Source organism: Peromyscus californicus, unplaced genomic scaffold (assembly GCF_007827085.1).
Source record: "Peromyscus californicus insignis strain IS unplaced genomic scaffold, ASM782708v3 Scaffold_15__1_contigs__length_86483966, whole genome shotgun sequence".
NCBI lineage: Eukaryota > Metazoa > Chordata > Mammalia > Rodentia > Cricetidae > Peromyscus > Peromyscus californicus.
In genome coordinates this window covers 85,554,082-85,569,747 of record NW_026294447.1, presented here as the reverse complement: position 1 = coordinate 85,569,747, position 15,666 = coordinate 85,554,082, and the positions used below count along the sequence as shown (strand labels likewise).

The 15,666-nt window shown below is 42.6% G+C and overlaps 1 protein-coding gene across 1 annotated transcript in view; it reads right to left on the bottom strand.

The window, feature by feature from the left end:
- Nucleotides 1-4,109: 4,109 nt before the first annotated feature.
- Nucleotides 4,110-15,666, bottom strand: part of Nin (ninein) — a 105,023-nt gene continuing 93,466 nt past the window's right edge. The window contains 3 exon segments of the mRNA XM_052739660.1: nt 4,110-7,799; nt 9,648-9,761; nt 13,315-13,512. Coding sequence (XP_052595620.1) covers nt 7,590-7,799; nt 9,648-9,761; nt 13,315-13,512 — 522 coding nt within the window. The 3' untranslated portion in view covers nt 4,110-7,589.

Sequence of the window (15,666 nt, the reverse complement as noted above, 5' to 3'; positions counted from 1 at the left end):
CTCATATGACACCCAAAATGAAGGGTGGAAGCAAATGCATCAAGACGGCAGAGACAGGATTTTTTTTTTAAGACAAGCTCAAATAGCATTAACTCATACAGGGAAAGATTGATCAAAATAAACCATAAACTCTAACCCTGTAAGTGCAGTGCAAATGCTCTCAAAGAGAAAGAAGATGCCTCACATCTGTGTTGTTCAACAACATGCTTTCCACCTAGGTCAGATGTTAAAAGCTTGGACAGGACCAAGGTAGGATCACATCACAGGAAGAGGACCAGACTGTGGCACAGTCCTGGGAGAACACAACCAATAAGATGAACAAAAGGAGTTCAGCCTGGCAAAGATGCCCAAGGATACCCAAAGGATTTCTTGAAAATTTGTGATCTAAGAAATCAGCAACCTGAAGGAGAGAAAATGATCCCTTGTAAATGATGAGACATTTTTTCAAAAGGTGAAAAATCTCCCCTTCTAGCCTGGAGAGTTGGCTCATTGGTTAAGAGTACTTTGTTGCTCCTGCAAAGGACCCAGGTTTGATTCCCAGCACCCACATGGTGGCTTACAATCATCTGTAACTCCAGTTCAAGGGAATCCGATGGCCACACACAACCTTGGTGGATGCCAGGCACACACATGGTGCACATATATACATGCATCCAAAACACTCATACACACAAAATAATTAAAAAGAAAAACCCTTTTTCCTTATAGCCAAAAAATTAAAACAGGAAGAGATTTTATTGCCCTCTGAAAATATGACATTGTCCCAGGTAAATATAGTGAAGGCTGACGGGGCAAGTACACTGTTTTTATGGTGGTGGCTCTGGTGATGAGTGTATACTGAGCAAAGAGCTGTGAAAACGTGAAGCAGGTGTGAGGATTAGCGGTGGGCAACAAGAAAGCAGTCGGATCAGCAGAAGGAGGTCCCATTGTGACGAATCTGCAGAGAACCATCTAGTGTCTATGTCCTGGTTATATTGCCTCTTTAACAGGCAAATCACCTCGTTTCTCTTTCATTCACCATTCTCTTCCAGAGTCTCCATTTTTTCAGATATTCACTCCTGTTCTTAGAAATGATACAGTCAGAAAGTCTCCCCTGTACCACACGTCTATTGGCTTGGTTCTCTGTGGTATGAGACCAGTCTTCAGGCCCTGGAATCCAGGGCCCAGCCTATTAGATGTTAGTAGGAAAACAAAATGGCTGCATTTGGTTAAGCTTTGACCCAGCAGGCTCTACTCTGACGCTCTAAGTCTTTCCCATGCATTTGGGTTGGTGATTATCTTTCACTTCTGGATGTAAACTTCCTTAAAGCGTCTTTCATACAGTTGGTCTAGCAGTTGTGAGCTCCTCAGAGTTGTGTGTCTTGAAAGGATTTTCTTTCCTTTTCATTTCTGAAGCATGGTGCCGATGAGTGAAGCCTTCTTGGTAGTTATTTTGTTTCAGGGCTTTGACCATGCCTCTTCACTTCTTCCTGTCCTGTAGTGTTTCTGTTTGGAAATCTTTAGTCTGACAAGTCCACCCCTAGGACTTTTGTCTTGTTCATTTGACAGTTTGACTGTAATATGCACAGTGAAGATGTTTCTTTCATTTGTCTGTTTGTTGAGACTTTCAATTACATTTTTTTTTTTTTTGATTTTTTGAGACAGGGTTTCTCTGTGTAGCTTTGTGCCTTTCCTGGAACTCACTTGGTAGTCCAGGCTGGCCTCGAACTCACAGAGATCCTCCTGGCTCTGCCTCCCAAGTGCTGGGATTAAAGGCGTGCGCCACCACCGCCCGGCCCAATTACATTTTTTTATTTGACTTACTGAACTCTTAATTTCCAGGGGTTTGATTTGCTCTTTTTCACAATATCTATCCCTTCATTGAATATCTCATTCACATTCTTCATTGTCTTCTAAATTTCATTTAATTATCTGTTCTTTCTTGTATTTCATTGAACTGTTTTAGTAATCATTCTGGTTTTTTTTGTTTTTGTGTGCGTTTTGTTATTGTTTGTTTTTTGAAACAGGGTCAGTTTCTATAGACCAAGCCAGTTTTGAACTCACAAAAATCTACCCAAGTTCTGGGATTATAGGAAGGAACCACCACAACCAGCTTTAAGATATTGTTTTAAATTCCTTATTAGGTATTTCATCCATACTTCTTTCTCTGTAATGTGTTACTAGAGTTGTTATGTTCTTTAGGGGCCCTCATATTACTTCATTGTCTATATTTCTTTTCACATTTTGTGGATCAGGTATCTTCACCACTTCTGGAGTAAGCAGCATTTTCCTGAGGATTTGCCTTAGGTTGTTGTCATGAAACTATAGTGTTGACTTACAGTAGCTTCTTGACTGTGATATAATGATGGTGAGCACAATATGTATCACGGTGTAGTCAGAAAGAGCAATTGAGTCTTGGGCCACTTGAGATTGGGGACCTTCTAGCAGTTCAGGCAGGTATGGTGAAACAGTGTGGTGGCTTCTATTGGGTCATAGGGATTTCTTCAGGCACTGCTGATGCCAACTCTATTATTAGGAAGGGCTTCTGGCACTACTGGCAGCCCAGGCAGTAGTGAGAGGTCCTAAGGCCCTTGTCCTCCGTCAGTGGTGTGTGGGCAGATGCTGTACCGGGGAGGTGGTGGGAGGAGCTACAGCACCTCCTCTGTGGTCGTCACGCCCACTCTGATAACGGCATGGTCAGGGGAGGTGTGGCAGTAGCGTGGCAGTGTAGATTGCTGGAGACTGTAATTTTGCTCTTCTTTATGGAGGGATGTTGAAAACTCCTATTCTGCTCTTTTGGATATCCCTCCTCAGGACAGTCTTTTATTGTTCCTAAAGTAGAATTGCATGGTGGCTACTGCGTCACCACTCATTAAATACTCCTCCCTGTAGGCACTGACAGAAGTATTGTAGGATTGATTGATTGATTGATTGGTTTGTTTGAGACAGGGTTTCTCAGCCCAGGATGTCCTGGAACCTACCTGCTTTGTAGACCAGGCTGGCTGCTTCTGCCTCCCAAGGGCTGGGATTAAAGGCGTGCACCACCACTGCCCACTTAGTATTGTAGGGTTTTAACAGCAGATCTTGGACCATGAATACCCGACTTTCCCTATTTGCAGGCAGGATAGCCTTGACTTTCAATTTTGCAAGCTTCAGTTTTCCCCTTATGTTAAGTGGGGATAAATAGTTCCTGCCTAATAAAAGCAGTGAATCTGAAGTTGATATAAAAGTTTTGACAATGAATAAAATAGGGCCTCTGAAATGGATCTAGGTTGGCCAACATTTCCACTCTACACTTCAGTGTTTGGTATTTTTTGTTTTGTTTTTTGTTTTTTGAAGACAGGGTTTCTCTGTGTAGCCCTGGCTGTCCTGAAACTCTCTCTATAGACCAGGCTGGCCTCGAATGCACAGAGATCCACTGGCCTCTGCCTTCCAAGTGCTGGGCAGTGTTTGGTTATTAACAATGTGCTCTGGGTTTACTTTTTGGGTTCTCTAATACCACCTATATTACCAGCTATGAACATCTCAGTTAAGAAAGTCTGAATTACTCACCTATGGAGATGGCAAAATGACACAGGTTCACCTCTGAAGCATCCTGGATGCCAAGCAGGACCTTGCCTAAGGCTAACTTAAGATTCTGTGTGAACTCTTCACTGCTACAGAACACAAACACCACGAGCTGGCTGGTATGGATGTCGTCACTTCCTGGACAGGAAGGGAATGAGTCTCTGTGCTCTAATTTACGACAAATAAATCACCTGCTTAATTATGTGTATGAGTACCTACACGAGTTTATGTGCACCACAAGCATGCAGATGCTCTTAGAGGCCACAAGAGGGCACTGAACCCCCTGGAGCTAGAGTAACAGGTAGTTGTGAGCTGTCTGATGTAGGTGCTGGGGACTGAATCCAGGTCCTCTGAAGAGTAACCACTGAACCATTTCTCTAAGTCCCCTGGAGGAATCTTCTTAAAATGATGGTTCTAACCTAGTATGCAGAGTGGGAGCTAAATTCTGCATTTGTAGAATGTGTTTCCTGCAACATTTTGATGGTTTCACTTAAAAATTCACATATTAATGATAAACACGTTGAAACAGCTCATCAAAATGCTAAGACATAGAAAACCAGATGCATGTTTGCAAAATTATTTATTTACATTTTAAGCTCACATTAAAAATCTTTCTGGGATAGAACAGCTAAGAAGAAATTTACAAACCTGATATAAACATATTCACATTAATCTTTATCTGAATACACTTCTGGAGATGGGCTCTAGACTAACTCAAGTTGTCTTTCATAAAACTAATATTCTTTAAATCATGCGGTATATCTTTTAAGAATAGACTTACCTTGTGTCATTCAAAAAATTAAAAAGCAAGCAAGAAAGAAAATGAATGAACAAACAAAAGGACAACTTGAATTTGCTGTTAACTAGCTGTCTAGACACCAGAAACCAAGCCTTCACAGTACAGAGATGTTCAAACAGGGCCAACCATGGTCTACTGACTTTCCAGTGTGAGTGCTTTGGTTATTGGCTTTGGCCTGGCTTCTAGCATGGCTTAATGACTCACTGGAGTGCTATACAACTACAGATAATCCATTCAGAACAGCACTTGCTTAATACTGTACTTGAGAGAACTCAGATGTTCCTTGACTCAGAATGCCTTTAAAAGATGCTGACCACAGCAACATGCTTTCTTTTTCTTTACTCAGGAAAATAAAAAGAGAAACCACAAATTCATTTTCCACATGTTAAAAAAAAGTTTCCCAAGAAGACTTAGATATTCCTTTAAAAAAAAGTTTCTCAAAATAATACCTGCCCTTAACATTGATATTGCTGAAACACTAGACCTGTAAGATGTCTTCTTTAAAGTCTATGATTTCATGATCTATTTATATAAAACTCACTGATGGCCAAATCCACAAATGGCACACTGAAGCCCCAAGGGTGGGGGGATTCACATTTAACATGGCTTAGCTGGAATCAAGAGTTTTAGAAAAACAAATGAAAATACTGAGGTTGATTCTAAACCACACCGCCTACTGCTCTCCCTCCACAAATCTGACTTTAAGAGTAAAAGCCTTTGGATAAAATAAATCCTTTCTCCCCTTGGGGGTGGGGGTAAGGCCTTTAAAAAGTAGAAAACAGCAAGCAGGACAAGGGAGGTCTTCTGAGTCCAGTATTGTCTCGCTACTGTTCTTAGATAAAAATAAAGTTTGAAAACCAGTGCTTTAAAAAAGAAAAGAAGACAAAAAAAAAACACGTAACTTGTGATTTTGGAGAGAGCCCCTGCAAAGTCTGAAAGTCAAAGGACACACAGTTCTAGGATTTGACATCTGATGCCTTTAAAGCTTTAAGCTATCCCACAGGGCCAGCCACTCCCCCACTCTACCAGCTTCTCAAAAAGAAACCGCTGCACAAGTGTATAACTTGCAGGTATCAATTTAATGTCGGGCAGTTCTCACATTGGTCTCTCCCCCTATTTGATAAGGGATAAAGCAAGGAATTACCACTTTACTAGAGTAGCACTTTGAAGTTGGGTGAAATAATTCTAAGTGTACTCTAAAACTTCTCAGAAAGTCCTATTTACAGTCATTGTACATCACTTTATGTACACATAAATACAAATTTATAAGAAACACTAACCTACACTTATCATAATATAAAAATAAAAAAATAAAAAAGCGCAACAAACATGGCCCCATGCCAAGTCAGTGCTGGAGAAACGTGCTTGTTGTTCAGGTCAGTGGTACAGACCTGGAGACCGTGAAACAGCTCACAGAAGCACTTCAGACAGTTTTAATTTCCCTCTGATCTCAGCTCAGACCTAAGTTCAAGTGAAAAAATTTCTGCTAAATAAAGCTAAGGCCATACAAGTACTTGAGAAGAAGGATTTAGAGGAGAGTTAATACCAGATGCCAAACATTTAGATGTATAATTATAGGGAAGGATTCTTTTCCCAGTGGGAAATCAGAACTTTCTGATAGTAACAGTAGTGTAAAACCAGTGTGAACCATTGGACCACAGTGTGCCATCAGAGCCCCTGTGGAGCCGGCGCTGGGCTACCAGGACTAGGTAGTTGATCCTAAAGAATCCCTAAGAGTCGTCACAGAAATGACTTGAGATTTCCTCACATCATGTGACTTCTCAGCCTATTTGACTTACTCTGTGTTCCTGCTCATAAGCCATGCTTGACTCTTCTCTTGCACCTCTAATAAAGTGAAACTCTCATTTCTCTCCCCATGGGAACTCGGAGGTGGTTGAGCAGAGCTTTGGTAGTGTCCTGCACCTGGTAATTCCTCCACCAACCACTCTGTGTGTGTGTGTGTGTGTGTGTGTGTGTGTGTGTGTGTGTGTGTGTGTGTGTGTCCACTTAAAAGGTTTACTGTTCCTTAAGCCCAGACCTTGAGAACAAAGTCCTGTCATTGCTTTCACCTCCGATGGCTTGCCAACATTCTCCGCAGTATGAAATTCATATGTTCAGATGTGAGGTATCTATCGGCCAGGAGCATGGGAATCCTGACCTGCATTAAACAGAGGGTAAAAAGTCTTCTACAAATCCCTCTTCTATAAATTGGAGAGGTTTTTAACTCTAAAGTCAAGGCCTTTTCAGATAATTAAGTGCACTAAATATAGAAATAAAAATTCTATGGCTGTTAATACATAAGACAAGTAAGGTCCTGTGGTTTACACATGTCCAGTTCTTAGCGAGGCTGGGCAGTACGCAGTTCAGGGAGACAGGTTAGAAACTGTTCCCTGAGCTCTCGACGAGAACTCAAAGGTAGGTCCGTGAACTCCAAGGCTTGGGAGAGAGGAAACCACCCCCATCAGGCTCATGTAATCTTCTTCCAAGAGTGGCTTTTTACTCCAAAATGGGCTGTTCAATGGTCTCCTCATAGTTCAAATATTGTTAAAATGCAGTTTTATCCATTTTTAAGAATACAAGGTCCCAAACAAAAGCTTTAAGAGGAGAAGAAAGGATTGTTAAAATCAAGTAAACCTTTGACCTTAGTAAAGAGTGCAGTTGAGTAGATCAGCTCTGAATCTATTATATAGGAAGAGGAGCGAGAACAGGCACTAGAAGCCAGAATTTCACAAAATGGGGACTTTTCTGACCTCAGCGGCTAGCTTCTGTAAGCCTTCTTTAAACAGAGCTGCAGTCAGTCAATTAATCCCAAGAAACAAAACTATTATAAGCATAAGGATTACAGTACTTAAATGTTTCCAAAAATAAAGACTATAATAATATAATAACCACTCCAGTTAGATCTCAAACTTAAAAGGAATCTGGATTGTATATACAGATAATAGCAATTACAAACCATTAAAAATTGGGATTTTAAGTTCTTAAATTATTTTCATTCTTGGTAGCTATCCAGAACATCCTTTAAAAGTTTAATGCTCAGGAGTAATTTAAAAAGTGAAATATGTGATTTGTGGAACTCCTGTAAGCATCCATTTGGAGGCTCCAATTCCCTTGCTGGCAGAGCAGACTTTGGGTGGGCTTGATTTGAAGCCCCGGAAAGTTCTTTAGCGGGTTCGGAGAACGGATTGAAGCCTCCCGTGAACGTCAGCACAGTGTACAAATGCAAGTGCATCCTTTGGTACAGCTATGACCTCAAAGGAGGGGTGGAAGCCAGAGGTGCCGGGGCCAGGTTCCTGACGATGGTGCTGAGGCTGGCAATCTTCTCTTCTAGGAGGTAATTTTTCTTCTCTGCTGTTTTCTGTCGCTGTTCAGTCATTTCCAGAGCTTTCAACAGCTGGGCGTTTTCAACATACAGATCCTTCACCATGGCATCTGCTTTTGTGTTCTTGCAGAGCTAGGACAGAACCAGAAGCATCTTACTCCGCTTGTGTGAACCACCCTCGAGTGTCAGGACTAACAGAAGGGACGTCGGAGGACAACCTCCGGGCATCGGTGCTCTCATTCTACAATGTGGGTTCCAGGTACTGTACCCAGATTGTCAGGCTTGGTGGCAAACACCTTTTCCTACTACTGATTCATCAGCCCTAAGGTACCTTTGGGGGTTGCCACAAGGTTGGGAACAGGAAAGGCCAAGTTCCATTATTACCCATTTTTAACAAGGAGTATATCATTTTCTGTTTATTTAGAGATGTGTATTTCATATCTTGGATGAAGAAAAATCTGTAAGTATTTGACTTGAGCCACTCGCTTAATTAGGAACACTTTGGATACAAGCCATCATTAGCAAATACACATTTATAGAGCTGTGAACAAAGAGGCCTCGAAGGAGCTTTAGGAAAAAAAAAAAAGGTAGAATACAGAATTCATATTTGGGGGCTTAAAAAAAATGATTCCTAAGTTCTTTAGACATTACCAGCAGAATTAACTCTTATTAACAACACAAATTAACAGCACTAGAAGGATACAGAATCTTGCTGGGCGGTGGTGGCGCACGCCTTTAATCCCAGCACTCGGGAGGCAGAGCCAGGCAGATCTCTGTGAGTTCAAAGCCAGCCTGGTCTACAGAGTATCCAGGGCTACAAAAACCCTGTCTCAAAAAACAAAACAAAGCAACAACAACAACAAAAACAAACAAACAAAAAACCCAACAATGACAAAAGGAGCCAAAACCTGGAGTTATGTGTGGAACGTTGGGACTAGAGAGGCAGCTTGGCCGTAAAGCTAGGCCTTGCAAGTGTGGGACCTGACTCGGAGCCCAAGCGCCCACGTAAAAAAGCTGGGGACAGTGAGCGTGCACAGTGGCAGTTCCTGTGCTGAGGAGGACACAGGCCTAGCCTAATCAGAGAGACCCAGGTCCTCTCAAAAACAAGGTGGATAGCTCCTGAGGAATAACACGCCCATCTGCACACACGCATGCACACATATATACACAGGTACACGCACACACACATACACCCCCCCTATACAGCCATAAAAACTGGCCTGTCAGGACAGCCGAGGTGACAAAGGAGACTTACACACGCGCGCACACACACACACACACACACACACACTGGCCTGTCAGGACAGCCGAGGTGACAAAGGAGACTTACACACGCACACACGCACACACACACACACACACACACACACACACACACACACACACACAAACACTGGCCTGTCAGGACAGCCGAGGTGACAAAGGAGACTTACACACGCGAACACACACACACACGCACGCACGCACGCATGCACGCACGCACACACACACACACTGGCCTGTCAGGACAGCCGAGGTGACAAAGGAGACTTACACACGCACGTGCGCACACACACTGGCCTGTCAGGACAGCCGAGGGGACAAAGGAGACTTACACACGCACGCGCGCACACACACACACTGGCCTGTCAGGACAGCCGAGGGGACAAAGGAGACTTACACACGCACACACGCACACACACACACACACACTGGCCTGTCAGGACAGCCGAGGGGACAAAGGAGACTTACACACGCACACACGCACACACACACACACGCACACACACACACACTGGCCTGTCAGGACAGCCGAGGGGACAAAGGAGACTTACACACGCACACACGCACACACACGCGCACGCGCACACACACGCACTGGCCTGTCAGGACAGCCGAGGGGACAAAGGAGACTTACACACGCACACACGCACACACACGCGCACGCGCACACACACGCACTGGCCTGTCAGGACAGCCGAGGGGACAAAGGAGACTTACCTGTTCTTTGAGCTGATTCACTTTCTCTTGAAGTAGCCTTTTTACCAGCTTCAGTTTTTGTTCAACTTCTATCATTCGTTCTTCCATGAGATTTACAAGGTGTTCCTGGCTTCCCTAAGGAGAGGAGGGAGAAAAACGTGCATTACCATTTCAAAGTCACGCCTCACTAGTCGTTACTCTCCCCATCAGAACCTAGAGAAAGCTCAGCCGATGCTTGGCGTGCGTGTGTAACCAGAAGGAGGGATTGCCAGTGAAACGGGAGTTCTGGGCGCTGCACGGGTTGAACATGTTAGACAAGCAGCCCCATCACAGAGGAGCCAGGGAAGAAACAAAGACGCTTACCTGCCGTACCACCATCCCCTGATTGATTCTTAAACCTGTAACCGATACCCACGTGCACTCTAAATCAAAGCACAGTGGCCAACCGTCCACTGTGACGTGGGTCTCTGCAGTGCCGTGGGCCTCTGAACATTGCGAACACTGGGGTCGTTTGGGGTTGCCTAAGGTTTCCGATCAGCTTCCAACACATGCCTCTCATTTTTCCTTTGAAATGACTGGCAACCATCAAAGTTTAGTTTTTCCTTCATGGTAATCAGCTTCTTCCTGCCAGTGACCCTCCTCAGCTGTTTCTCAGGGGCTTGTCAGTGTGAAGCAAACATCTCACTCGGGGATGCATTTATCATCAGAGCAGACTAGAAGTGAGACATCTCAGACATCCAACCCAGATAAAACCACAGGACAGGAAGAGGCGTGGTCTTCCCTCTCCTTCCTGATAAAACCACAGGACAGGAAGAGGCGTGACCTTTCCTCTCCTTCTCATACAAGGATGGAATAGGGAGAACATGAGTTTAGGAAGCCAGTGACCTTGAGAGAGATGAGACTGCCCGTACCCTCGCTTACAAAATGCCCTCACCAGGGATTGCACATTTCAGAAGGTGCTTCAGGTCCTTAAGATTATTATCACAGGGCTGGAGAGATGGCTCAGAGGTTAAGAGCACTGGTTGCTCTTCCAGAGGTTCTGAGTTCAATTCCCAGCAACCACATGGCAGCTCACAACTGTCTGTAACGCCAAGATCTAACACCCTCACACAGACATACATGCAGGCAAAACACTGATGTATATAAAAGATAATAAATAAATTTTTAAAAAGATTATTATTACTAATTATTATTATTGTGATTCAGGTGTTAACAATTGGGTGATGGCTAAATGTTTCTTAAAAGGCATATTTTGAAAAGAATGCAGGATGCTCAAACATGAGTTGAAACCCATTATTTGCTTGGATTTAAATAACAGCACTAGACCATGTCACCAATTTGAAGACAAAATCTGTAGTTGGTAAAGCTTCATATACAAAGTAAATAGGGCCTTGGATGTCTGGCTTTTTTTTTTTTTTTTAAGCCTATACTTTAAAAAGTATAATGGCTTTTTAAGGTTTATGCATAGTGAATAATGCTTGTTTCAAGAAATCAAAATAGAAAACCACAGTAGCAGATAATTCAAAGAACACTGAGTATTTCAACAGAAGAAAAACAGAGGACAGTCATATATTTAAATTGTCTTTATTGTTGCATCAAAATTTTTCTTTTTTTTCTGTCAAAAAAGTATGATACATCTTATACAAAGCAGTATAAATAACTCTGATTTTCTTCAAATTCCATATATATAAAAGTAGTACCTTCTTTTAAAAATAATTACAACATAGGGAATGAGAAAATATATATAGAATATATCCTTTCAAGAATCTTAAATCTACTCTTTAAACCATATAAATAAACTGGTTTGTCATAAGCTGAAGTTTGTGACTGATTCACAAAGTCTATCATGTCTACATAAATAAGAGACAATACTGTGAAGGCTTAACAGTTGAGTACTTTGAAAGAGCACTTGATTCCAACATGTCCCAGCTCATGTCTGTGTGGAGTGTGTGTGTGCTTGTGTGGGTGGGGGTACGTGTGCATTTGAGACTGTCATGGTAACCAATGCCATCATTAGCAGCCCATTTTTCAGAGGTGCCCAATCCTTCTGTAGGAATCTGCATGCACCGCTCGCTGCTCCGGTAGCAAGGCCTAGAGAAAGGAGGCAAGTGGTATACTTCACCCTGGTGTCAAGATTATGGCTTGTTTTTAGGGGGTCTAAGTTTACACACTTATAATGCAAACACACTCTCAGAAGCACACACAGTCACACTACATGTATAAGCAAAGCAATACAAAGACAGGAGAAACCCCTCACTCCACACACAGGCACGGTGCAGATTTGTGTAATGTGCAGTATTCTTCCAATTAGAGTCAGCTCAGCAACCGGAAAAGGAGAAAGCCCGGAGGCCATTCCACTGCAAGTACTGAACAGTCCACTCTTTCCTCTGCTGAAGGATTTCTTTCTTTTTTCTTAATAATTTTTTTGTCTAATACTGGGAGTTATTGGCACAAGACATTTGTTTTTCAGTTCTCTCATATTGATGGGCAGATTAGGAAAAGCATACTTTAAAAACAGTGTGTGCGGAAGGGCAAGGAGCACATCTTTGCCAAGTAACTAGAAGGTCTTTTCAAAAACAGAAGCCAAGGTTTCGGATTTCAATGACACAACGAAAAACTGCAGCTTCCCTCTTAGATTCAACCATAGCAGCTTTTGTTTTAAAATTTCACTTTAATACTGAGAAGTTGAAGTGCTCCGTGGAGAGTTGGAACGTCTCTTTAATAGCCCACCATTGCGGACTTAATTTAAAAAGCTGACTCTAACATTGGGTGGGGGAGTGGTAGACAGAAAGCTCCCCAAAACATCGAGTTTTGAAGACCATAAATAAAAGAACTTTTTGAAGGTCTTGTTGAGAAGAATGAGAGACAGATGTGGACAGCACAGCATGGCTGTCTACTAGTAAGAAGAGAAAGCAGAGTAGCCCACGGGGAGGGCTTATGTGACTTGCTCCTCTGAGAGAATTAAGAAACTGGAAAATTTCTTATCCAACATTAACTGGGACATAAGTATTTCTAAACTAGAAAGAATTGATAGATATAAACAAAGAACAGCTTTATATTTTGAATTCTCACCCTTAACTACAACTTAATTAAATGGGTAAGAACAAGGAGGTAATTTCTGAAAAATAAAGATTATGTATCCAGACCTAAAGAGAAACAACTATTTAAGCAGTTTTTCAAACTTGATTCTTTCAAATGTTGAGTGAAATGAACTAGATAACTAAGAACATGACACTACCTAGCTGCACATTGTTCATCATTAGTTATAAAACTCCCCACCTGTGATTTCCACAGACCTTGGCAGGCCACACTGTACAGGAAAACTGCAAATGTCTGTCCACAGAGATTCCTACTCAAGGACTGAGTTTATGACATTTTGGGCATCAGAGAAGAATGTCAGGCCAAATATGCACTATGTATAAGTAACCTTGATCCTTTGTCATAGACCACTGTATAAAGGAGACCCAGCATGCTGAGCGGCCTGACTCACAAGCAGAGAGGGCTTGAAGTGAACTGTAAAACCAAAGCAAATGCTGGGCATAGGTCAGTGTGTGTGCATTTCAGGGAAGGCAGAACAATGATGGAGAAGTAGTTCTCCATGCCCTCCTTTGGACTGGTTTATTTTTCTAACCAAGGTAAAGTGAAGGGGATGATCTGGGTGTCTCTGTGGAGGGGAAGCACTCTGTACCTGCGGAGTGTTGGTTGCGGAGGTCCGATTGTCAAGCTCTTCCTGCAGGTTCTGGCTTCTCCTTTCTGCCTGCAGCAGCTGCTGGTGAAGCTGCAGGAACTGCTCCCTGGGCACCATTGGACAGCTTTGCTGCTGGAGCAGCTGCAGATCCCAGCGAGAGGACGGGCTAAGCGTCGCAGTGGACCTCAGGGGCTGCATCTGAAGGACAAGGACAAGGCTTGGTCAGTACAGGGCCTTCTGCCAAAGAAGGTGCCAAGCAGGGAACACTGAGCTCAGAGTCCCTTCATGGCCTCCTAGCCCCTGATCACTTAGAAACAGGACAAAGCCTGGTGGAAGTGCATGGATAGAGTCCTTTCACTGCCTTCTGGAGGTAATACATTATGGGATCAGGCTTTTTAAAGAAAATTTATAACTTGAAAGAATAGATCTTCATCACTCCTGAGTGACTATAAGGACATGAGGTCTATGATCTATCTATCTATCTATCTATCTATCTATCTATCTATCTATCTATCTATCTATATCACATCTAAATTATATCTAAGTTTTTGATTCTAGAACATTCAATTGCCCTTTTTCCTTTTGTTAAAAGTGAGACAGGAAGATGGAGAGGGTGGCTTGGCTTTAAGCTTTTCCCACTTTCCTTACCATCCATGAAGATTCTTAAAGGTGACTACGTATCTGTCGACCCCAAATTAACATTTTAAAAAGAATATTGTACCTACAATTACTTCAGCCCATCTTAGTTTTACCGATGTGTTGTTATATACTTAAATAGCAACAGGATAGGCAAGTGTGGGCACAGAACACCCACAGAACCCACAGAATGCCCAGAACACCCCAGAACTGTAATAAAAGTATTTGTTGTAAACAACAAGGAAACAGTGTATCCACATGCCAATCAAATTTAAGATGTTGACAAGAAGTCATTTTAGCCAACGGAACATGCTACTTTTCATCTGTCAACACATTCAGCAGACACAGGGCCCAATGGGAGGCATGCAACCCACATGAGCAAGAAGTAAACTGGGGGGAAGGACCTCTGGGCTTGTGGAAGGGAAAGGACCTCTCATACTCAACTATAACTAAATGTTAGGAAGTTCCAGAGCCACTATCCATTTTCTTAACTCGAAACCTCTAAGGTGGGTCATTATCCGTTTTGAAATATTATTATTAGTTGTTTGTAGATGTGAAAATATAACATTATTTATGAATAAAGAATATGATGGATTATGCTCCCACAATCCATTTCTATCAGTGGGGTAGTTTTCTTCATAAAGCTTTAAATACTGAGGGAAATCTTAAGTAAATAGACATGGTCCAATTAAAATGAAAAGAAAAATGAATACTGGCTCTTGCCCAAGGACATATCAATGGTCATAATCAACAGAAAAGACTGGATGGACACAATGTCGAGACGTTCCCATGCGATGAAGGTTCACCGGAAGAGCATGATCTACCTTCACACACTAGCTCGGGCACAGAACTGCACCCTTCTCTGCTACTTCCAACCACTGAGTTCTAGGGAGAGGTTAGCCAGAGACAAAACAAAAACAAAAGAAAGTTACAGGAGTTACAGGAAGAGGAAGAAAAGTGCAAGTTACAAAAAGAAACAACGAGCAAATTATGCACATGAATAAGAGCGTACAAGCAACCGAAGTCACCTTTTGCTGTATGTCAGTTTTACAGTAAAGGGCCTTACGACTGTAACTCTGCAACTGCACCCTCATCTGCTGCAATCCCATTGGTTGTGAACTTGACAGCTTTACCCATACCCAGATCCAGGAAGCGTAGGATCTGAGGTTAAATGCCTTGTTGCATGGGCACGAAGAAGAAAAGCATTTTCTGTTCAACCCTCTGAACTGTGGACTGCTAAGTGACACAGCAGACAAAGGACTGTAGAGGTGTCTGTGAATCTTTGAATGTTCAAAACGAAGTGCTTACTGCATATTCAACTACTGTAGTGTTGAAAAAGCCCAGGAATGGGAGTCAGTTTCAAGCCCAAATCCTTCCATTTCCCAGTCTAGTAATTTGTAATCTTTAATTACACTAGACCCTTAAAACTAGTCTGTAGAGATGGGGGAGACTTCTCTAGACTCTTAAAATTAGTCTGTAGAGATGGGGGAGACTTCTCTGGAGGAAGTATGCATATCAGATAAGAATCACCTAGAAAGCTATTCTCAAAGTCCCTGGCCCTAAGGACGCTGATACAGGAATACCTCTGTGTCTGCTCACCACCCCTCAACCCGGCCAAGTGGGAATACTGCCAGCGAGGGAGGAATACATGGATCCCTTGGGTGAAGACAAAAGGCAGCATGAAAGCCACTCTCTACCACCCTCATACAATCGTAC